We start from the raw sequence: 25,277 nt of genomic DNA on the forward strand, positions 1-25,277 counted from the left end.
TGCAAGAGATTCAAAGCAGATAAATCTCTAGATTAAATGCAGTTTGTCCTGCTTGTGGAATGTTTCTCTAACATTGCAAAAAACCAAATAAATCTGTAGTTGTGGAAAGCACTAGGGGAACTGGACTAGCACCTGACTGCCAATCTTCCTCCCACACTGCCTGCCTGGTTTGCAACAACAAGAGATGGAGACCAACAGAAGGCATGGGAACATACTTCTGTATATTCAAAGCCTTCCCCTTGAAAAGCTGGAAGGTGCCTGTTCCTAACATCATCTCCCAAAGGTGCTTCGTTTGCCTTTCTCCTTCTGTCTTCAGCCTGTGAGGTCAGAGATACTATCACTCTGCTACCTGCCTCCTGATTTCAGCCCCCTGCTCCCCCAGCTGCACACTTGCAGCAGGAGGTGGCATGCCCCATACTGCACAACAGCAGCACTTTCACACAACCTCTTTGCTGCCATTTGCTGCAAATGTGGCCACTGCTCCCACCCCAAATGTATTCTTGCTGCCTCCTCCACTTAAAGACATCTAATTGCAGAGCCTGTATCTTTAGGCACAGGCATGCAGGCTTTCCAGTGTAAAGCATTTTAAAGCTCTCAACACTGTATGAAATGCTCTCCCCTGTTCCATTGTGATAAATATGACTCATAACTGCACATCAGTTATCTTCTCTTTCCAAAACATCACTGAGAAAGAACACAATTTTAAATCTTCTGTAGGAACATAGACCCAGTTCATCTGTTTCTCTTGTCTACTACAGCCAGGTACATCTGAAGCCAATCCAAATTCCCTAGGTCAAGCCTTCTTTGTGCTTGGTTATTCATAACATCACTAAAAAAAAGGCTACAGAAAGATTTGTTGATACCAAGAGCACTTTTAGGGGAGCACAGGTTGGGGTGGAGGGAGAAATCTTTTTGTTTGCTGGCATCTATCAGTCCCCATGGGGCCTAAGTGAGATCCTTCAGAGGCCAAGAACAGAAGCATTCCCATGTCCTCTGAGCAGCATGCCTGGACAGCAGGTTGATGACTTCAGCACAGCCTGACCTAGGCTAGGTATGCCTCCTGCAGACTGAAACACTTCAGACAGCGGACGCTGCAGGAGTCCATCCTAAACTACCTGCACTGCTAACACAGGTGATGATTTATATTTATCACTGTTAGGAATTTTTAAGTTTAGAGAGAGTCAAGAGATGATCCTATCAGTCAGAGAACTGGGGGCAGAATGTCACATACTAGGTCTACATCAGGAAAACAACTTTCAGCAAGAGATGATGGCAATTACAGTGTCTCCCCTTGTTCTTGCTGCTCTCAAAGCACAAGGCAGCAGCAGAGCTGGAAAAAGCTTTTCTGTCTCCTGCACTTCAATAGCCTACTTCAATATGCAGCCAAGTACAGCAAAAGGATCCTTATGGCTGCAACTGCTCATTTTTCTGGGGTCTTGTCTGTAAGGTGACTTATTGTAGGCTAAAGATGAAGATATTGCCTTAGCTGATTATTTAATTTACTCTATGCAAGTTGGTGTCCAGACATTCTCACTTCTTAAGAATGATGAAGGCTTGTGGTCCCTTGGAACTGCTGAGTTTAAGCCATTCTTAAAACTGTCAGAGCATCCAGACACTAAAAATAGCTGTGAAAATCCACCTGTAGTGAAAACACTGGTTTGTGCAGAATATCTCCAGTATAGGGCAGTGCCACAGAATACTGCTCCTGATCACCCCCTGACTTTCAGGAGAGATCTAAAATGGGGAATCTTCTAAGAAAAAAAAAAAAAAAAGAATAGTAATTGAGTTTTAAAATGTAATTCAACCAAAGAAAAAGTCTCAGATACACAGAGACAGCCTCTGCTGCAGCATCTACCAGTTTTAAGAGGCACTCTTCCACAGAGCAGGGACTGCCACCTTTAACAAATCATTAAGGCCCTTCCGTGACTTGAATTCCTCATTTATATGACAGTTGTTTGCAAGGTGCTCTCCCAAAACACAGCCACTGGCAAGTGAAAGAGGGGAGGAAACGAATGGCTGAGTGACTTGACAAGGTCACTCAGGTCTAAGGAAGATGAAAAGTGTGAAAGAAGGGAGAACCCAAGATAATCCATTCCGTGGGACTGCCGGAGGACACAGAGCCTGACCTGCTCTCCTTCACAGGAGGAAAGGCGAAGGACCGCAGCAGTTCACCAGAAGGCTTGAGCCTGCTGAGAGATGCCAAAGCCTTCGAGTTCAAAATACTCTTTCAACAAGGTGTTTGCTTTGTCAGAAGATGATGTCCAGCCCTGTGACTGCTTCAGCAATCAGTGGTTGCTGATGCATGGAGCACATTCACTTCGTCTCTAGAGAGAGTCTGTTTGCTCCCCCGTGAGTTACACATAAGATGCTACAATGACAGCAGAAGCCTGGGCAAGCGAAACATGCCATGGTAGAGTGGCAGGAAAGCTCTAGTGACTTCCATTTGCTCCTCATGGACATCCAAGCAAGCAGAGTAGTCTTTTCACTGCTTCTTATAGTTGTCACCATGAAAAAACTGCATAAAGGTTGGATGTCAGCAGAGAGGTAGAGAAAACATGCAGAAGAAATCTGAAAATTAACCCAAACTGCTCTGTACCTGGCACAGTTGGGAGGAAATCTCTCTGTAATGTTCCCATCATCACAGAATCCCCTTCTGCTATGTAAAGAAGCAACTTACCTTTGAGGGGGGAGAGGAAGTAAAGCAGCAGAGGGATAAAGTAAGATAAACAAAGCGTGGATCAAAGGGAGAAAAATAAGAAAGTAAAAAAGTAGAAGCACAGTGATGGAGGAAGCTGGGTGAGACATAAGAAGGAACTAAGTGCTCAAATAAACATTTTATTGCACCTGCATATAAAATTTAAGCACTTTAAACACCAAGGTGACTGCTAAGTAACTCCCTTGGCAAGGAGCAGATCTGTGAGTAACACCCCAAGAATCAACAACGCCCAGTTTTGATGGCCAGCAGATGTACTGCAGTTATCAGGTGCAGCTAAGGTGACAGTGTTTTGAGGACACCAGTAATGTCCATGGTGGAACAAAAACACAGAGCATATGGCATTTCATGTGCTGAAACTGTCAGACTCGTAATTAACTGATTAGAGTACATATGGTGCTCACAGACAGTGGAAATCTCTCAATGTAAAAAACGCTGGCGACCACTGAAGGTGGCAGCGTGAGGCTTCCTTGCAAATCTCTCTTCATTAAAGTTTCATATGGAGCCAAGTGTGTTGTAATAAAACCATTATTAATGGAGTTGTATTTATGATGATTTCTCTTTTGTGCAGCTGGATTTAACTTTCCAAAGGCTAAACTCCACATCAGACCTTATTCACGGTCGCTGCCGCATGCACGGAAGCCTCTTGTTCTGTCATATTTACCTTGAAATTAGAAATAATAGGAACTAAGATGGTAAAAGTTTGGCCTTTCAATATCTGAAGGGGGCCTACAAGAAAGCTGGGGAAGGACTTTTTAGGATATCAGGTAATGATAGGACTAGGGGGAATGGAATAAAGCTGGAAGTGGGGAGATTCAGGCTGGAAGTGAGGAAGAAGTTCTTCATCATGAGAGCAGTGAGAGCCTGGAATGGGTTGTCCAGGGAGGTGGTTGGGGCCCCATCCCTGGAGGTGTTTAAGGCCAGGCTGGATGAGGCTCTGGCCAGCCTGATGTAGTGTGAGGTGTCCCTGCCCATGGCAGGGGGGTTGGAACTAGATGATCCTTGCGGTCCCTTCCAACCCTGACTGATTCTATGATTCTATGAAAAGTTAACCTAGATGGGCAAGAAAACTTAGTATCACTGGTATCAAAATAAAAATTCATGCCATGATACAAATACAGCTACAATTCAGTGTAAGTACTTACAGCAAGCTGGCCAGGGACAAATTCATTCCCTCTTCAGTTCCAAAACACACTTCTAAAAAGATGGTGAATGACACTTCATTAACTACAGGAAATAGGCTGACACAGCCTGCTTGCTTTTCCAGCCACCATTTCAGATGGCACTTTTCTTTGCATCTCCCCCCTGCTTCACATTCATCACTCCACAAAGTGCTTTCTTGAACCTCTCCAGCCAGATCAGTGCTTTTGAATAGGGAGCTGGGCTGACAGCAGGCAATTCAGGGGAGGATAAAGCAATCATTTTTGGTCCCAGAAGAGACTACATCTTTGCATGGCCATGCATTAGAGATCCAGCTTTTCTCATCGGTCATCAGTGAAGGGGATTAGTGAAGTTCACCACCAGCTTTGCTTTGTCTCCCAGTCCTCTGCTCCACCAGGCTCTGGTAGGACTAGTTCTTATGCAGCAATACTGTGTCTCTGAAGTGATCTGGGATGAAAGCACCCTCCTGCATTTCAGTGTCTGAAAGATGTCTGTAGTGCAGGTGATGTCTGCAATGTGGACAGCACCTGTCTTGCCCAGTGAGGGCTGGGAATGAGGGAGTCAGGCACAACTCAGTGTATCACCTCAGTCCATCCTCCCAGCATCCATTAATAAACTACTGACATGTAACCTTCCAGGGCTTACACACTCCTCTCTCATTCCCTATGTTCTTTCAAGTGGCTTCCCACCTCCGTTTATACATCAAGCAAAGGACTTAGCAGAGACACCTCACCACCCTAATGAGTGTAAAGCTGTTGCCTCAGCCCAAAATCTTCTTACTGGGTTATAACTATTATTCCATCTTCACCAGAGAGTTTCCTGTCTCACACAGAGCTGCTGCTCAAATGGATGGGAAAAACCTCCATTTTCAGAGTATGGAAAAATCCCCACTAGGAAAATCACTTCTTCCTTCTGTGGCTTGTTCAGAGGTGGGGATGCTGGTAACAGATTAGAGCAGCCATAAGAAACAAGTGGGAAAAAAAAAGTATCAAAAGGCTCTCTTGCTAGGGAGCACAGAAAGAGATTTTGGTAAATTAAGTATTCTGTTGAAAGAAAACAAACAAACTTGTGATAAAAGTATCAAGGGGAGGAAATCGTGATGCATGGTGTAAATTTATGGTTTCTGAAAAAATCTGAAAGGTAGAAACTACGAAATGTAATGCAAGAAGATGTACTGGCCTTAGAGGCTCTAAGGGCTTTTTTAAACTTGGGATGCTCCTGGACCACAGGGATCCCTGCAGCTTCCCCAGGTGATGAAGCACATGGGGGCTGTGCAAGGGCTGCTGCTGCCATAACCACACAGCATTCCCAGTGTAAGCTGAGCTGCCAGAGCACTCTCTGTGGGCATAACTGTGGTTACTTGCAGTTAAATATCCTTTGTTAACCAGTGGTCTTGTTTTCCACATTCTAGCCAATTTAGCCCTGCAAACAGCAGCAGTGTCAGCCAAGCCTCTTTAGCTCAGATCCATCACACTCTCTCCTCACAGCATCCCCAGACTGTACCTGGATCTCATCAGCACAGTCGTACACATCGCTGATTTGCTGCCACATGCATGATGCCCACAAACAGGTTGTTCTCATTCTTCTGTGCTATTCTGCAAGCTGGCTGTGTGCTGCCCTCCCAAGTCCATCCACTCCAGGGGGTCCTGGGACACCCCAACCCTTCTGCCACACTTAAGACTTTTACGTGTTGAAGTTCTCTTTTTCCTTGCCTTTCCAGCCCTTCCCACCAGAGACTTTCTCCCTCATCTCAGAAACAACTGAGGCTCCAAGGTGTGTCATTCCTGCTGTCTCCTCTGTTTGTGAGATGAGTCATGCAGGTGTCAACATTTCTAAAATGTGTACAGAGGCTCAGCAGAGCTGGAAGAGTGCAAAGCATTATGTTAGAAGTTATTAATAGCTTCTATCGACCAGTTCTTTGATCTACAGGCAGTTGATTACAGCTGCTGCTCCTGATGATGAGGCACCAAGATTCCTGCCTGCACCTCAATTCCCCTTTCCAGTTTTCACATTTTTACTAGAACAAGAAATTACTCCCCAAAATTTCCAGACTGATGGGATTCAGCATCAACACTGCAGTCGGAAAACGAAAGACAATCAAGAGAAGCATAAAATTTTTCTTTACAAGGGCAATATCAGGTCTTTGAATCTTGCTTCTAGCAAAGTCTTTGAAAGGCTTAAACGTTGACATCACAGAAAACAAACCTCCAGAGAACACAGCTCCTTTCTGAAATTTTCCATGTAGCCCTTAATCTGTATCCCTGAAAGCAAACTTCTAATTTGTTTTCTATAAATAAAGGGCTGTAGCAATTGGGTCCCACACTCTTCCATGCTTTCTCCTGAAGAAGAAAAGGTAATTTGCTGTTGCCCAAAGACACCATGAACATCTGACCTATGCAGTGAAGCAGTTCAGGAAATCTCCCTGATTTGAGAGAGTCACTGCTGGAAACAGCTAAGATGATGGGATAAAAGAGCCATCTATCACTTCATGTTGTCAAATCCTGCTCTGTCAAGTGGTAAGCAATGTGGTGACCAAAGACAACACAGAGAAACACCTGAGACAGACAAGTTCAGGCAAATTTCCCTTTCATCTGATGTTACCAGCTAACTTGCCCAAAGTTTTGCAGAATTTCTCTTGTAAGAAACAGGGATGAAGTGAATCTATACCATGCTACTGATCTATACCACACTATGCCGCTCTGCTTGCTGAGGCTTTACTGGTCGTTGGAGTGAGCATTGCCTGATTTAAGTTCCCACCTACCAACACAAGAAAAGAGCATTTATTGAGATGCCAGAAGCAACAAAGAGGTTTGTGCACTGTGGGACAATCCACTCTACAGCTTGAACATGAAACTGAGGGAGCATCAATTTCTACAGGTTTTACTCCATTTGAATTACAGCATCCATAAATCCAGATGATGGTGGAACTAGGCATGAAGAAAGGAAAACTCACATACTTATGACTATTGTAAAGCCTATATAATAAAACTGCCAAGCTTTGAGATCACAGATATATTCCAAATATTTCAGCTCGTGACCATAAATGACAAAGTACAACAGAGAAGAGAGGAACTATTTGGCAAATGCATCTTAACATTTGCCTCATTACAGTCATATTTCAGATCACAAATTTTCAAAAGAGAGCTAAAAATAATGTGAGAATTCCTTCAAGAAATGTTTCTATCTTTGGAAAGAATGTTTTTTCTTAGGGAAAGCCTAGTAAAAAGCATTTAATAGAGTTACTGGTATTCTGGGGTTTCCAGGCCCAATGCCAAGAAGTGAAGAACAGCAGACATACTTCACCCCTTCTGCCCTTAGAGCAAAGCCCTTATAAACACACACTCACTCACACTGTGTGCAGATGAGCCTGGCTACACATGCCACGTCTAGAGAATCACTTTGAGTAGACCACAGAGAAGACACCACACCTGCCACATTTCATTACCCCTTCACTTCCCCTTTCCACAACCCTCTAACCCACAGGGACTAGGCTGTCACTCCAGCCATGCAGTACAGCTCTGCTTAACACCAAGCACACTCATCACACCCAAAGATGATTATTCTTGGCTTCTGCAGGTGCAGGATAATAACTTGCGGGAGCTCATTGAGCCGGGAATTTTGAAGCAGTGAGAGCAGATCCCATTACCAGGCAATTCAATCTTAAAGGCCTCAAGTGCTTCACCTCTGGGGTTAGAGCATGATGCTTCTTTATTACCTCCAGCTCGGCGTTATGAGCATGCAGCTTCTGCAGCATCTCCTCGGCCTCCCGCATGCGCCGGCTCAGCTGGGGCGAGTGCTCGGCAGGGGTCAGCTCGCTGTCGTACGACTCCAGGATGGCGCGCATCCCATCACGCTCCTGTCAGGAACAACAGCAAACACCTTTAGGGATAGAGCCCCTGACCTCACTCTGAGGAGAAACTTCCCACACCCATATTCTACATTTTTTTGTCCACTGTTTTTTGCCTCTTGTTCTTTTCACAGAACCACAGAAGGTTAGAGGTTGGAAGGAACCTTGAAAGGTCATCGAGTCCAACCTCCCTGCCAGAGCAGCATCACCTAGAGCAAAGCATCCAGACACGTTTTGAATGTCTCCAGAGAAGAAGACCCCACAACCACTCTGGGCAGCCTGTTCCAGTGTTTTGTCACCCTCACAGTGAAAAAGCTTTTCCTTACGTTCGCATGGAACCTCCTCTGCTCCAGCTTGCACCCCTTGCCCCTTGCCCTATCATTGGACATTACTGAGCAGAGCCTGGCTCTATTTTCCCGGCACTCACCCTTCACATATTTATAAACGTTAATGAGGTTCCCCCTCAGGCTCCTCTTCCCCAAGCTAAAGAGATCCAGCTCCCTCAGCCTGTCCTCATAAGGCAGATGTTCCACTCCCTTCAGCACCTTTGTGGGTCTACATGGCAAAGAAACACTGATGGATGCACACCCATCATCTTTACATCAGCATCAAGCCACAGATGAACTCACAGACCTAAGAAAAAAAATTATGCTGCTCTTAAAACTCAAAAAATCAGACTATCTTAGGTATATAAAACCACAAATCCCTTGCAGGAAAGCAACATGCACAGACTCTAACAAGCAGATGGCAAATGAAAACAGAGCCTGCCTTCTTCTTGGAGACACTATTCCAATTCAACATGGCTGAAAGGTTTGCTTCAGCAAAATATTTAGTGTAGTGCTTGACAATTTTCCTGCCAAAGAGTTCCAGCAATGAAGGAAGGAATTGTTGCAACAGAAATGAAACACACTTGACAAGGAACAAAGTGGCTGAGAGCAAATATCCTCTACCTGGTATGTCACTTAACTCTTGTTAAAGACTGCAACACTCAGTGTTTATAATGAATATTTTTTCAGAGGGAAATATCTCACAGGCAATGTGTTTGGCTCACTTTGCTGTTTGCTGGCAATTATAACCAAGCCTTTGCAAAGACAAAAAGAAGGATCCCTCTCCCCTCCCTGAGAATGTTTGCACTCCCAAGTATAAAGCTTGGGCTGAAAGATAAAGGTAAAACTTTTTGTGTGGGCTCCTGGTTGAAGTATTTCCTAATGCATTCCCAACTTCAGAGAGCACCCAATGCCTACCTCCCAGGCATTGACGGAGAAGAAGAACAGGGACAAAAGGTTGACAATTTCAAAAAGTCAGGTTTGTTTTAAGGAGATTACTGTTTACAGTGCAATATGCATGCAGGGATTAACCAGCTGATGAAGTGTTTTATCTTTTGACTGCACACGAGAGCCTTGATGTTTGTGAGGCTAAAGAATAGGGCCAAAGCAGCACAGACCCCTGGCATAAATCCAAGGAAAACTTACTATGCTGCCTCTCTTTGTTGCTGAAGTTTCCTGCCTTGCCCTATTACAGAGAAGCTACAATGCTCTGGACAAACCAGTTCTCTCCTGTGAATTTTGCCACCACAGAAATCCAAAATATTATTAGAAGATCACTCAGCTTTATAGCTGTGCAGTTCACATCCAGACCAGGCCACCACCACTGCACTGACCTTGGAACATTTCACATCCCAGTTTGGCCACACTGAAATACTTCCCTGAGATCCTGCTCTCTTGGAGAAATCAGGAATTGCCAGGATAGATAAAAAGTATTTTTCCCTTTGGGTGATGTTAACCACCCAGCCAAGCAAACCTGTGTACAAAGGTTATCTACTCCTTCAAAATCTAAAGGTCAAAAACTGAAGATGGAGAGCAAATGTACATGAGGGGAAGAGAAGGAACATTTAAATTCAAGGTGTGAAAATAAGACAAGGAGTACTGCCAGAGGTACAGTGTGTTCAGAGCATGTCACAGATTGAAAGGTCAGCCAAGATGGTTGGGTTGGTCAGCAGGTAAAAGGACCCCAAGGCCAAAGGACAGCCTGAGGCTACAGGAACAGAGATATTAAAACAATAAAGAAAATCAGGTTTTAACATAAACAGCACCAGATGCTTTTACTAGCTCCTTCTTCACGTCTGAGTGAAGAGAAACGTTTTTCCAAGGAAGGAACAGTTTTGCCATGGTTTTCAAAGAACTATTCATGTGACAGACATATGAAACAAAATATTTCATGTTACTGCTGAAGGAGAAAACCCAAACCCAACCACATCACACCTGCCTTCTAATGAACTTATTTAGCAGAAAGGCAGCAGTACAGGATCTCTCCATCCTCCTCCTCCCCCTCCAACACACATCAGCCAGTCTGCCCAGTGCACTCTCCATAAGGCAAACTGCTTTTGCTCAGGAGATGGCTTTCATTTCCCATTTATTGCAGAATCATTGTCTAGAGCACAGAAAAGAATGTAATGACAGCATTTAGTGAAGGTATTGGTTTGATCCTTGCATGCTGTTGCAATTAGATCTGCAATTACAGCATCCTCTCTATTCCTATCTGCTCCACTATCCTAATTTTCTACTAAGCATCTTTCATCAACATGATAATTTAACTCTGCAATGTTCTCTCCATTACAGCAGGGCAATCCCAAAATTCTTAACATTTTTTTCAACAGCAAACAGGACCCCTGGCAATTCCCATCACACTTGGCTTCCAATTAACTGCCATTCAAGTCATCCCCAACAAGATCCTACCAGTTGCCCTAGCTGTTCAGCTGCAAGGAGGACAAACTCCTGCTTTGGTGCTAGGATGGGAAAACTGCATGGAAGCAGGACCTCCTTACAGGCTGTCTTTCCTCTAAAATCAACTACAGACCTTGCCATTCAAAGCCTTTCCCTTAAGGGAGAGTAAAAGTCTCAAGAAAAAAAACAAGTGTGGTAAACACAGCACAAGCTGTATTGGAAAAAAGGTGCTGAAATAAAGGGCAGTACAATTAAACACTTCATCCTGGAGTTCTCCTCTTTAATTATTTCTAAATATGAATACTGCAATGAAATCAATTCTCAGCTAACAACAAGTGTTCCCTAGCTCCATTTTTTAAATTTCTCCCTATCAAGAGCACTTACTGAAAGCTTTTTCCTCTTAAAGATTTTGTTAGTTTGGCAGGAAACAGAAGATCTTGCTGAGAAGTCCTCTGTCTAAAGAGATTCTCTATAATGTAGTTCTAATTCAATCATTGCTGCAGTATCTCCTCACCCCACACAACAGGATATTCCCCAAACCCCATCAAAAACCTCATCAGAGACTTCCAGATGCCTTTTCAATCCTTTTACTAACACCTCTGCTTTCCTGCTTTCTATCAGGAAAGTATTCATCAGGATTACTAAAAAGTGGTTCCTCTGGGAATTTCCAAAGTTTACCCAGCTCATGGCTTCTCTGATAACTTGCCATGGAGTTTAGACTGGTATGCTTCCAGGTGCTTTTTACCTTCATCAGTTTCAAATCAACACCAGAACACCAATCCAGCTTTCTCTAAATATGTCTTAAAAGAAGAATAATTGGGTTTGATGTTCATTATAAACCTAGGAAATTAATGCCCTACAGCAAACTCTGGTGCTGCAGCTTGCAGCTGTGTTTGAGGAGATGCAAGTTTGACAAAGAGAAAGGATGGTGATTTTTTTTCAAAAGGTTGAACAGTTTCCCTTCCTTCTGCCAGCAACAGCCAATCCACCAACCAAATGTGCCTCCTACTGTTGCATAACTAACTAAAAAGAAAATATGCTTTAAAATCTTAACCACAAACTAGAGCAAGTCCCATGAAAATCTGCTGAAGGCAAGTACAGGATGGTGCCTCTGAAAAATGCCATCGCTAAGATAAAGCTTCTCTCTAGTCCTCTCCATCAGCTCCTCTGTTCCCTCTATGCAAAGCCAAACTTTGACCTGGTTGGTGAGTAGCTTGAAGCTAAAGGAAAGTCTCTTTCCCCAGCATTCACACATCAGAGGGTTACCAGAGTGGTTTAAAAACAGCAGGAATGACAAAATGCGTTTGGAAAATGAGCATACTGGAGACAGGGAAGGTGGTTTGGTGTGATGGTTTGAAGTTGTCTTTTTTAATTTTTCTTTTCAAAATTCAAACAGAGAAAGTGAAAGAGTGTAAATAAGTCACTAGTGGGTGTAAGAAAGCAAAATGGTGATTGTTCTAAACACTTCCATTGGATAGATAGAAATGTTTAAGAACTATTACCCAAAACAAAGTAGGCACTCTGCACATTCTGCGTTCGGCAGTGGGGGCAGTTGCTGGGCTGTCTGGCTGCTGTTTCTTCTTCTCTTCTGGCTGAAGATAACACACACTGACCTTGGCAGCTAAGTTAACAACTTTCTGCTTAACTAACTCTGCTTCTCTGTCCAGGGGGGTCTGGGGGGAAGCTTCTGGTAGAGAGGCCCCTTTGGGAGGGTCCCCTTGGGGGGAAGCAAAGGGAGATTGGTTGTGCTTTTCTGTTGATTGTATATATTTGTAAATGTTGTATATTTGTACATATTCATTGCATTTCATCATAGATTGTAGATTCTACTTGTAAATACAGCCTTCATTTGCTTTCAGACTGAGCTAGCCTGGTTATTGTCAGTGGGGGGAGAATTTCAGCTCACACTGACACATTTGGGAGGCAAGATTCTTTGCACTAAGCGTGTAGAGCAGGCAGGTACTCCCAGATCACAGGGCTCCTTTCTTCTGAGGAACATTGAGTCCCCATCCCTGGAGGTGTTTAAAAGTCATGCAGATGTGGAGGTTGGGGATATGGCTTAGTGGTGGACATGGGAGAGTAGGGTTGATGATTGGACTCAATGATCTTAAAGGTCTTTTCCAACCTAAACCATGCTGTGTTCCAAGGGGAGAACTGAAACAGGTTCCTCCAAGACTTCTGGGTTAACTTCAGGGAAAGACCTGAGAGCTATTCACATAAGCACTGTCATCATCATCATCATCCCTACCAACATCCCCCAGTCACTGAAGCAGTGCTGCTGCAGATCTCCAAGGGCAGCATACAGCTTCAACTATTCGGACACTGAGGAGTAGGAGAGCAACCGCCAGCTGTGTACTGGAAGCAAGTGAAGAGTAAAATACAGCCCCAGAAAATTTACAAAGCCATCTGACCTTATCTACATCCACTTACCAAGTCAGGCTCTGCTCCTGTTGGTGCTTGTTAGCTCCTCCTCAAGCATACATACACACAACTCACCACAGACTTACTAATTAGTTGAAGACAAGAAAAATCAATAAGAAAGAAATTAAAGTTACAAATCTAGCTGCAGTCAGTCACAGACCCAGGGAAAATTTGTTCCTGGGGTAAAGTTTATCTAGTGTCATAATTTTATTGAAATCCTATATCTTGCTATTGACTTTTATCGTTTCAAGCTGGATGCCAGAGTTATCATTATTAGACTCTGAGTGTTGCTTGCAGGTCTGAGGTCTGGGTTGGCTTCTTTTATCTATATATATTTTTTTTGTTTTGGTCTTTTTCCTTTTATAAACAAGCTGTAATTGTCTGGTTTATTGATCAATAAATCTTTCAACTGCCTCTCTTCACTCAGCTCAGTTCTGTAAACCCTCCTGCACCGTTCTCTGAAAGAAAACAAAGGGTTGTTGTTTTTTAAAGGACAGATTGTTTTGTCATTAGCAATGAAAGAGCAGGAATTGTGCTGGCCGGGTCCGATAATGGCTTTTTAATGACAGATTCTAGTCACAGTAAAATCTGCTTTATTTCCACACCAGTGAACTTCAACTATTAATCCACAACCCAAATGCACAGCTCACTTGCTCTCTCCCTTCTGTATGGGTTAGAGCCTGGCAGAGGAGACAGACTTTGCAAAGAGGAATCATAATGATATTTCTCACTTGTTTTTTTTTTTTGCCACAGTACAGAAATATTCCTCTTCCCAGTGTTAGATGAGCTTTTTGTTTAATTAATGATAATTTTTGGAGGATGTTAATAGACTGCTTCATTATAGGAAATCAGTGGTGAGATTTCCCTCTCCTCTTCCTCTCCAGACTCCTAACTCCAAATTAGTTGTTATAAGAGAAAATGTCAAAACTGAAGAAAGATATGGAGCTTCAGCATGAAACAGATGCTATTTGCAATCAGATATAATTTAGCTAACTAGCCCTTGTAAAAACACAAATAAAAGAGAGATGACTGTGTAGCAGAGGTCTAGGCTTTCTGCCTTTAAACTATACTGGCCAGCCTGATCTAGTGTGAGGTGTCCCTACCCATGGCAGGGGGGTTGTAACTAGATGATCCTTGTGGTCCCTTCCAGCCCTGACTGATTCTATGATTCTATGAAATACATAAAAGAAGGGGAGATGGTAGCTGGGGCTTGACCAGATATTCAGTATTAGTAAAAGCAGCAGCATGAGATGTGGGAGCATAAACCAAAATATGGTCAGAAAAGACTGAATGCAGGACCTGTTGACAAAATATATCCTAGGATACTTCAAAACTAGTCACAGTAATCTCTGGTCCACAATCAGCTATCTTTGGTGAACTCTCAAATGGCAGGACAGATCCTGAATAAAGGACTGACAATCAGATCAAACCTTTTAGAAGAGGGATGGGTGAGAAGATACAGACTCTGCAATTATAAATCAGTATTTTTGTCTCTCATAAAATGCTTGAAGAAAACATTAACAATCAAATTGCAAGCAGCTAGAGAAGAATTAGAGACAATGAACAATCAACTGAGCCTTAATATGGATAATACCAAACCAGTCTAATTTCCTCCTTTGACAGGTAACTTGTCTACTGAATAAAGACAAACAATAAACATCATAAATCTCAACTTCAGTGATGTGTTTATCAAAGAAGAGGATTACAATTCAACAATATCTCTGTAACTTAGAGAAATAAACTTTTATCAAGGTGATGAAATTTATGAAAGCAAAGCACAGTGCCCTGTGGAGCAACACACAGCCCTGGTACCATCAACAGGCTGCAGTGTCAGTTGGCATTTACCAATCATCTGCCAACTACCTTCTCAAAGTTACCCATTTGTACCTTCCTCACAGGACACACCTTCATCCTGTTTCAAGCTCTGAGGGATGCAGGCATCTACACCACAAAAAAACTAGGGAACATCCACAGGACTGCTGACTATTCACAGGTTCTGCCTCCATCTCATGGGGGGAGGAACTGCCAAGGGATTGATCCATAGTTAAGCCTTACTTTGCACTTGGGCTTCCCTCTTCAAAGCCTGTGTTCGCATCTCATTGCCTTACAGAAAACGGAAGGGAAAACAAAACCAAGGTGACAAGAAGAGTCAAGAACTAGGGGCCTGAAGGCAGAGCTGTGGCTAAAGGTACATTTGGTGAGACTCTGCTATTATGGGAATGCATATAAGGGAGCTACATCCCCTCAGCTCCAGCCCTCTTGGAGCACTAACAAGAGATAATCGAGTCTTCCAGAACAGATAAAACCCCTCAAAAGTTCTATGCCAAACAAAACAAGCAACAATCAAATTACCAAAACCTTTTCAAACCCTCCTTGTCTACAGCAGCATCTACTACCAGCAGAAAGCAAATGGTTCCCCTTTCTCTTACCACCCTTAACTTCCATACTAATCGTGCTTAAACCAAAATGCTATATTCCCAAACCTCCAAACAGTTTCCTTCTCAGCTACAGCCACTTCCCAACATTTCTCTCTGTGGCTGACCTATTTTCACATTACTTTGCAAATCAGAACTGACTGCAGACACATATGTATATACACACCCCATTGACTTTCTACTCAAGACTTCAATTAAAACAGCATTTACAAAGAAGCCTGTTAACTCCATGAAAACATCCACCAGATTTCATTAGCCTTCCACTGACAAGAACAGTAGGGAAAGGGGGTTCCAAAACATCCTTACCTCTTGAATGTGACTTTCTATACATCAAACTTCTGCCTGCATGTTTTGCCCCTCAAGCCAACATAAGGCTGTTGCAGGAGATGGATTTAACCCATCAAGAAGCCTTTCAGATGTATTGTGCCCTACTACCAAGGCTTCTCCAACAAAAATATTTATTCTTTCTAAGTCCAAGTACCTCCCTCCATCCGTGTCTAACCTGAATAGGGGGGGAAAGACTGATATGCTCTGTAACCACAAGCACACAGCAAACCAGGAATTAAGCATCCCTATCTTTCCCATCATCTCTCTACAACTGATGGTTTTCATCACTTTTTCTGATACTCTCATAAGGAGCCTTTGTCTTGCTAGTAAAGGTACCATAGCATTAAGGTTGAACATCATCTTTCCTGCAGAAAGCAGCCAAGCAGAGGAAACTGCAGTGAGAAGAGGACAGAACCAGGCAGAGAGCTTCAGAGAAAGCTGATCAAAGGCTCATTGTAGGTGGAACGAGATACTCAGGGCCACTCTCAGCTTCCCAAGCATCACTGGTTTTTATAAGTGTACAGTCTTCCCTTTTCTATATTCTGTATTTTCTATCATTTGTTAAAAATATTGGAGAGACTCTGCAGTCTGACTGCTCTTTTGGCAAGCATTCAGCAGGCAGCTTTAAATGTGCACTGCAAATACCTGTGCATCTTACATGCTCTTATATTCTCTACGTTTTTTGTCCAGATTTATAGTTTTTCCTCTCTAGGTCTCATCCCTCACCTCCACTGCTTCTCTGCAAAGGGCTCAGCTTGCCTTATATCCTGGCAATGAACCAGAGCAAATAAATCCACTGTAACTCTTTTAATCTGTCTCTGATAAATCCCCTGCTTACTATCTTCTGGAAAATTGTGCATGGTCTCTAAAAGCCTCATTTCGCTTATAGCACATACATATGCCAGCTGACAAGCAATCATACAACTGACACTGTAGCAAACTAAATATTATCTGACTAAAACACCCCTGGGGTCCTCTTGCTTCACAGTGAGTTTAACATGTTTAGTTATGTTTCCTAACCTCCTGCTGCCATGAAATAATTTTATGATTTTTCTTCATTTAACTCCCTTCTACTGGAACACTCATCACTGCCTGTCTCTAGCACAAGCTTGCTTTTCTCTCTCATCTCTTCACTCAAAAAAAACCCAAAACAGCCTCACTTCCTTTTAGCATCCCTCTTAGAATCATAGAATCAGTCAGGGTTGGAAGGGACTACAAGGATCATATAGTTCCAAAGCCCTGCCCCATTACTCATGGGGTGGCAATGCTGTACAAACGAGAAGCTGCCTGATTACAGGATCACAAAATCACAGAGTGTTAGGGGTTGGAAGGGACCTCTGGACATCATTGAGTCCAACCCCCCTGCCAGAGCAGGACCAGAGAATCCAGCACAGGTCACACAGGAATGCAACCAGACAGGGCTTGAATGTCTCCAGAGAAGGAGACTCCACAACCCCTCTGGTGAGCCTGCTCCAGTGCTCCATGACCCTTACAGTAAAGAAGTTCCTCCTCATGTTGAGGTGGAGTCCTGCACTGTAGTTTACATCCATTGCTCCGTGTCTTATCACAGGGTACAAGTGAGCAGAGGCTGTCCCTTCCTTCTTGACACCCAGCCCTCAGGTATTTATTTACATTTATTAGATTCCTCTCTCAGATGTGGTTCTAATTAGTAGAAGATGATAGTTCAACTTCTTGCTGATCTTCTGATTCAGCAAAAATCAGTCTTCACACAAGAATGTCTTATCACAGAAGTATTCTGAGGCAAGCAAAGCAAACAAGAAGAAGAAAAGAAATAATAATTAAAACAGGGGTGGTTCTAAAGCACAGGTAAATCACCACTGTCAAAAGCAGGAGGCTAAATATGTATTTTGACAACTCATCCCTGCACTGGGGTGGAGCTTGACAAAATACTGTGCTGCTTGTCTCCAACCACTGTGCCTCAAGCACAGGGGCACTCTGCCTGACACCATGTGCACAGTTCACATTTGAAAAATGGTCATTTCTTTACAAACTAAAATAAACTAATACCATACCTTCTTCAACCTAGCCACTAGATTACCATCACTGGCAGAGGGAAGGCATACGACTCACAGGGAAATATATTCATCCTTACTTACTGACAAGAAAAAGTAATATTTTATTCAGCTAGTAAAAAAAAAAAAAAAAAAGTCTTATTCAACCCTGAAAAGAAAGTTTTTGTGAAGGTGCATCAGATTCTTCTATTCTGCCAGTGTCTACAGCACATAAAAATTCAGCCCTATGTTCATTCCTTGCCCTCGGATTTCTTTTTCCTCCTGCCTACTAAGTAACCCAGATATTGGCCTCTAAATCTCTTAACAGCCAGTTTCCTGCAGTTTTAACCACTTAAATATCATTAACTTGGGAGAAAAGTCAACAGAACTGTGCTCTAAGCTGCTGCAGTTATCTCTGCAAAAATAAAGGAGGAGGAACTGCACCACTGTCTTAGTCCATTCCTGGGGTACTCAGAACTGAACCAGGAGGACAAAGCTCTCACATCAGATTTTGAGAGGAAAGGAAAAAAAAAAGATCAAAGGCTTGAGCTGATGTTATCAGCTCAAGACAGCACATTCCACTGAACTTGAAAAGTAATTTTTTGGTCCTGGTAGGATCTGTCAACAGCTGGAGCTTTGTAGCTTAGCAAAGGGAAGACTAAGTGGGGATCTTTTCAATGCTTATAAACACTTAAAGGGTGAGTGCCAGGAGGATGGGGCCAGTCTTTTTGCAGTGCTGCCCAGTGACAGGACAGGAGGTAGTGGGCACAAACTTGAACACAAGAAGTTCCACCTAAACATGAGAAGGAATTTCTTTACTTTGAGGGTGATGGAGCACTGGAACAGGCTGCCCAGAGAAGTGGTGGAGTCTCCATCTCTGGAGACATTCAAAACCCACCTGGATGTTGTCCTGTGCAACCTGCTCAAGGTGAACCTGCTGTGGCAGCAGGGGTTGGACTAGAGGATCTCCAGAAGTCCCTTACAACCATTCTGTGATTCTGTGTTTTTTTTGAAAAGGACAAAGAAAAAGGACTTTTAGCTCCAGAATATACATCACCTGTCTGCTTTATTGGAAAGTATTAATAATATCCCATATTTTACTTAATTCATAAAACATTCCCTCTACTACCTCCAGGGTATAAAAGATAAGCAATTTCACTAAGAGTTTCAGAATTCTACATCAAGTGATTCCTAGGTCACCCATAGCACATCCACATCATCTTTAAAGGACTGTCTAGGGTATAGGGAACACAGCTCCTTGCCCTCACAGCCTAGTGACACCTCCTTAGGAAGAGGACACTGTGCAGAGAAGACTGAAAAGCCTGGCTGTGTACCTGCTGCAATAGGATTGTGTCAGGTTAGTGAGTTAAATATCATAGAATTATTCAGGTTGGAAAAGACCCCTGGGATCAGCAAGTCCAACCACTGTTCCTACTCTACAAAGGTCACCCTTAAACCATATCCTCAAGCACCACATCTAAACAACCTTTAAACACACCCAGGGATGGTGACTCAACCACTTCCCTGGGCAGCCTGTTCCAATGTCTGACCACCCTGTGAAAAAATTTTCCTCATGTCCAGTCTAAACCTACCCTGTTGCAGATTGAGGCCATTCCCTCTTGTTCTGTTGCTAATTACCTGCACCTTAACACCCATGAAGCCCACAGACAGACATACAGACACCATCCCATCATGTCTGACAGAATTTGCAAGCAACAGGGTCGAATGTATCAACACAAAAGGTCTTTCTTTTGGATAGGGCTCTGAGCACTCCAATCTAGTTGAAGTTGTCCCTGTTCACTTCAGGGGGGTTGGACAAGATGACCTTTAGAAGTCCCTTCCAACCCAACCCAGTCTCTGATTCCATGTAGAATACAGAGGGTAAAAAGCCTGAACAGCCCCCCCCACACACACCACACCACACTGAGTGCCTGCCCAGCCCTCATGTTCAACTTGAATACCAAAAACCAGAAAGCATTTTGTTAAGTACAGGAGGCACAGTGTGCAACTTCCATACTACATAAAGAATCCATAAACATCATCTTCTTGAAATGATAATAACCACAAAGGGTCAGTTCTCAGCCAAGCCAAGCTCCCAATGGTAAAACAGCTTTAAAATCAGTTTATTTAATCACACCCAATGATTTGCCCAGGGCAAAACAATAACAAACCATCACTTTGAACTAAAATTCTGTGATTTACCTGTATGTGGTCAAAATACTCATTTCACACAACACAACACACCTTCCACATTACCCAGATGATGTGGGTTCCATGTTTTAACTTGCACCCTTTGAAACCATGAATGAACAGCAGTTTTAATGCTTTGAGCATATTTAGCCAACTAAAAAGGTTAAAAACACAAAACTGCACCAAGCAACACTTCCTCCACTTTTTTTTTTTTAAAGATCAGTTTATTCTCTCAACCCAGAGCACAGTTTAGGCAACACCCACACAATGTCTCATTAGCTTAATGAAGAGTCATCTTCAGGGCTGTCTGACAGCCAGCAAGTAAACACCATGAAGCCTGGCTACTCTTTAACCTTGTGAACTGCACTTCTGAAAGGTTTTTTTGCATTTAATAAGGAAAATGTGCCACCTCAGTGCTCTGGATTGCAGTTTCTTGAGCAGAGGTTTGTAATATGCTGGCACTGGAATGCCATATAAACATCAGTGCAGGCTGTCAGGGAAGACCATGAACCACTCCTCTGTTCCTGGGACCCTGTTCCTCTTAAGATCCAGACACAGCAAAGAACAGAATCAGATTTTACAGATGAGGTAGAAGGACCACATCAGAGTTCTGGTGCTTTCTGGTGCTTTACTACCATTCCAGTCACAACTTCACCTTGGTCTTCCCAATTCAAAACAAACAAACAAAAGCCAAAAAAACATGTAATAAATATTTTTTTAAAAGAAGCTTTCATTGACAACTCCCCCAGGTATTTTTATTGATCATACAAATACCATCATTTCCTGACCTTGCCAGTTATTTGATGGAGATCAATCCCATTGCTTTTTTTCATTGCTTGAAAATATATCTTCTTTTATCAGTCTTTAATTTGCTACCTTTCAGCTTCATTGAACACCTTTGTTCTTGTATTGCACAGACAGGGAAAACAGCAGCTCCCAAACAACTTCTCTGAACCATTCATTCATTTGACTCTGTGCTTTCAACTTGTCACCTCTTCTTCAACTATTTTTTAAGGTAAACAAGTCCAATCTTCAGTTTTCCAACATACCTGCTTTTCTTGTCTTTTACACTCTCATCACTGGTTTCTGACTGCTGTTCTCACTCTGCAACATCCTTAGCTGAAGTGGGTTGATGAAAACAATGAAGATGTACTGCAAGTCACTGGTACCATCCCCACCACTCTCTGCAAGTAACTGGTATACCCTCACCCAGTTCCTGGCTAGCTCTAAAGAGATCATGATCCCAACACCTCCTGTCCAGCAAACTCTTTCATATATAAGTCACCCACCAACCCCACTCCACCAGCACATCCCCAACACATACAAAGATCCCTAAGCTGTATTCACTGCCAGCTCCACAGGTTGGCAAACACCTGCTGCTAACAGCTTCAGAGGGCTCAGCCTATCATCAGAGAAGCAAGACAAGATGCTCTCCCCAAAAGCTGCTGAGCCAGGAGATGCCAAAAGCCCCAAAAAAGCCCCACAAAAAAGTCCAGGAACATGGCAGGCAACAACCTTCTCAGCCACATCAGCAGAGAACGGAGGGGAAGAAGATGCATGTCTGCACTCAAGAAAGAACTTCCAGCCCTTCTGATGAAATAAAACTTATTAGAATCATAGAATCAGTCAGGGTTGGAAGGGACCACGAGGATCATCTAGTTCCAACCCCCCTGCCTTGGGCAGGGACACCTCACACTAGAGCAGCCCGGCCAGAGCCACATCCAGCCTGGCCTTAAACACCTCCAGGGATGGGGCCCCAACCACCTCCCTGGACAACCCATTCCAGGCTCTCACCACTCTCATGGGGAAGAACTTCTTACTCACATCCAGCCTGAATCTCCCCACTTCCAGCTTTAGTCCATTCCCCCTATTACCTTAAAACAGCTTACAAGTTAGTACACCTAATTTTAGCTGCCACTGGGTGAACACTTTCCTTTTAGTGGCACCAGAGTGCTGGTGAATTCAGGCAGACAAAGCCACATTCCTTTCTTTGCTCTCCCCTCCACTGCCTCTGCAACATTAAGTCAAGGAAAATCTTTCCTCAAAACTGCGCTGACATCACGAACGTTATGCTCAAACCATTAGACAAAACGTGAGGCACTGAAGTCATGCTTCATTAAAAACAAGTGGAAAAATCACTTTACCAGAAGAAAAACATTATTTAGGAAATATATTCATTATATACATCTGAAGGGGAAAAATGATTCAATGTATAAGACCAAGATGAGTCTAGTTGAGAGGTGTCCCTGCCCACAGCAGGGAGGTTGGAGTAGATGACCTTTATGGTCCCTTCCAACCATCCTATGATGCTATGAATTAATATTTGATGACAAAATTATGCACACTTCTATTTATATTTGATTTTCAACAAACCCCCAAAAACACACAGCAATAAAGACCACAACCACAAGATCCAAAAAACAACAACAGCAACCACAAAAATCTACTTTGCTGCAAACTAAACTCATTGGTTTGCTGTCATCTTAATGAACATATTGGAGAACAAAATGGTCTATCAGCTTTGCTACCTCCAGGCACAACTTCATCAAAGTGAATGGAATATGGTGTCATCACAGGAATGATTGTCAAAAGAAAAGAGACAGTAACAGAGGGAAGAAGTCTCATTCTGCCACAAAACGTCATGGGAAGAACTGGTAAATAGCAGACAGCTAATGTGGAAAATGAATTCTTATTTCCATACAGCAACACACTCCCAATGTAGAACGTTCTGGATAGCTTGGAGGCACTCAAGCTGAAATTTAGCCTTCCTCATCTTCCACATCCCAGACAGATAATCCAAAGGCTACTCCATGCACCACAGGCAGAACAACAGAATTTTTAGTTTGCAATCAAGTAAATCCTCAAGAAGACAGAAAGTGAGGACAGACCCATTTGCACTGCAATATTTAAATATACAACAATCATCATTAAATTTCTCCTATCTCTGGAAAAAAAGCCCATTGTGATATGCCAGGAAATACTATCAGAGATATTTTATTATTTTGTATTAAATTAAAAAAAAAAAAAAGTTTAAAATGCAGTCACGTATATCTCTGTTGCCAAATCAGTTTCTTCTCTTTCCACTTGTGAAATAGTGTTTAATAAAATGCCTTTCTCTCTCACTGCCTCACAACAAACCCAGCCAGCACTCTCTTGACTCAGTACAATCCTTCTCAAACACAGCTTGATCTCACCAGTGAAGGCTAGATGAGATATCATTTTCATGTAGTCTCTTACCAGACCAGAGGTTTGAAAGCTGTTGTGGGAATGTCTACCCCAACCCTCCCAGCTCTCCTACAGCCACTTTCTCTCCAGCAGCATATTCCATAGGATATGAAGCAGCCTCATGAACACATCGAACTCTGCTCTCCCAAAGTCCAGGGCTGAGATCCTGGTTTTTGCCTTGTTCCCTCCTCTCAGGAGTTATTTATAACTTACTTTAACAGCTTCCTTACCATCCACCTTCAGCTTTCAGTCAACATCAAATCACTTGATATCACAAGCACAAAAAGGTTGGTTTAGAGATGAAGGGAAAACAAAAGGTAACAAAAAGAAATCATTCACCTAGAATTTATGACGACTTCACAATCCTTCTCCTCAACTTCTTCCAAAAAAGCTCTTTCTATTTCACTTGCAAGTGTTATTTTTCAGACCTGTCCCTATTATTTCACCTTCAATAACAACATACATGAGCACTATCACATTAAAAGAAAGCATGGCTACAGTGTTGTCTGTGTCAGTGCAGTCTCAAAGATGTTGTCCATGATTACTAATTCACTAGACCCCTTCAGCTTATCAAGAGTAAGAACAGAAGCACCCAAAAAGCAGCAACTGTTAAGCTTTTGACTGATTCCTGTGCACATCAAGGATGCTAAACACATACACAAACAAAATCAACAATCAAGACTATGCAAAAGACTCCTTGTGCAAAACACCTGCCTCAAGCCCATGGAAGAAGCAGTGCAAGTTTTACAGCATATGTCAAATCTTTGCAGTTTTTTCTCTCAATCAAATTAGTTACTAATGAAACAGTTCATGATTAATACTCACTTAAGTCAAGAAGTAAATTGGGGAACAAGCTATTAGCTGAATATGAGCAAATCAGACTGGCTCCAGAGATACATAATGAAATGTGTTTATGTGAAAAAAATACTATTGCTATATCTTCAGAAGTCTTCAACTTCTGATCACACTCTGTTAGATCATCACACAATATCCCCCAGGGACATTTCTGAAACTTGATGCAGAAGGTACAAGCAGTTGATGTTCCTGAGAACTACATATGTGCTTTCTGATGATGTACCCTCTAATGATCTAAACACATGAGGTCTCACAAGGCAAGTACCTCACTGACCATACACACAGAGCTCCAATAGAGAACTCCATTCAGAGAAATACTGATTCTATCCATCTCAGGCTCACTTGCCAACACCAGGCTGACTCAGAGGCTCTCTCATTTGAATTTCCCTCTTGGTCCAAAGCAGCAGGACACCAAAGAGGTCATGGAAGGAGGACAGGGTAAAGCAGAGTCCCTCAGTCCTGCCTGTACTCTGAGCTGCTAAGACAATACCTTGGAATTCTGAACAGAACAGAAAATATCTGCTAGAAATGATCTTCTAAGCCTATAAGCACAATACTAGGCAAAAAAATGTATTACCTTTCCTTTAGAGCAGTCTTTTATATATTTGAAGATATGTTTCTCTCTCTGCAGTATTGGGTGGTGTAATTCTTCACTCTCTCCCCTTATTTTTTACCACTTCATAAGATGCTTAATAAATATCCATTTACCTCCAAAAACCAAGAGGAACACAGCAGCATCTCTCAACAGTTATCCAGACCTGACTAGAAGGAAAGCCAAGAATGAATGAAATGGGATTAAGGACAAGAGGCAACTTTGTAATTGAAAACTCAGGGCCAGCCACCATGAAGTAAGATGCAGGAGACTGGCAGAGCCACACTGAAAATCAAATCAGAGAAGAAATGTCTGTGGCTCAGTATTGGCTCAGGCCCCAAATTTTATTAATATTCTGTACTTGCACATTCCACAAGTTAACATTGATCTTGAAGCTTTGAATTTAAACCCAAACATTTTACTAATTGAAAACCCCTCTTCATCAAGCCTGTGGTGTAGGTTGTATAAAGATCTATTTCTCCAGGGGACTGAGAATGGAAACTGTAATTGTATTTAGGTTTGAGGCTGTGTGGAAAAGGAAGAAAAAATACTGTCAGTTCAGCATGTTCAGCATGCATGAAGGAGGAAGACATGAAAAGAATAAATAGCTTGAAAACTGAGGAGGTCTGAAGTTTTCATTTCAAAAGGAAAACAAAACAAACAAAAAACCCCCAAACAACCAACAAACAAAACCAAAACAAAACCCACAAAACCAAAACCAATTTTAAAAAGCAATTCATCTCCAGCTGAAGTCTGTGTGATTCCAAAAGAATGTA

At 42.6% G+C, this 25,277-nt stretch overlaps 1 protein-coding gene across 1 annotated transcript in view; it reads right to left on the reverse strand.

Moving 5' to 3' along the window:
* The window catches only part of MAD1L1 (mitotic arrest deficient 1 like 1), a 384,158-nt gene that overhangs the window by 212,611 nt on the left and 146,270 nt on the right, over positions 1–25,277 (reverse strand). Inside the window, exon 11 of the mRNA XM_054391055.1 lies at positions 7,590–7,730. Within this exon, the coding sequence (XP_054247030.1) occupies positions 7,590–7,730 (141 nt within the window). The remainder of the gene's footprint in view (positions 1–7,589; positions 7,731–25,277) is intronic.

The sequence above is a fragment of the Indicator indicator genome, chromosome 22 (genome assembly GCF_027791375.1).
Source record: "Indicator indicator isolate 239-I01 chromosome 22, UM_Iind_1.1, whole genome shotgun sequence".
In the NCBI taxonomy this organism is placed as follows: Eukaryota; Metazoa; Chordata; class Aves; order Piciformes; family Indicatoridae; genus Indicator; species Indicator indicator.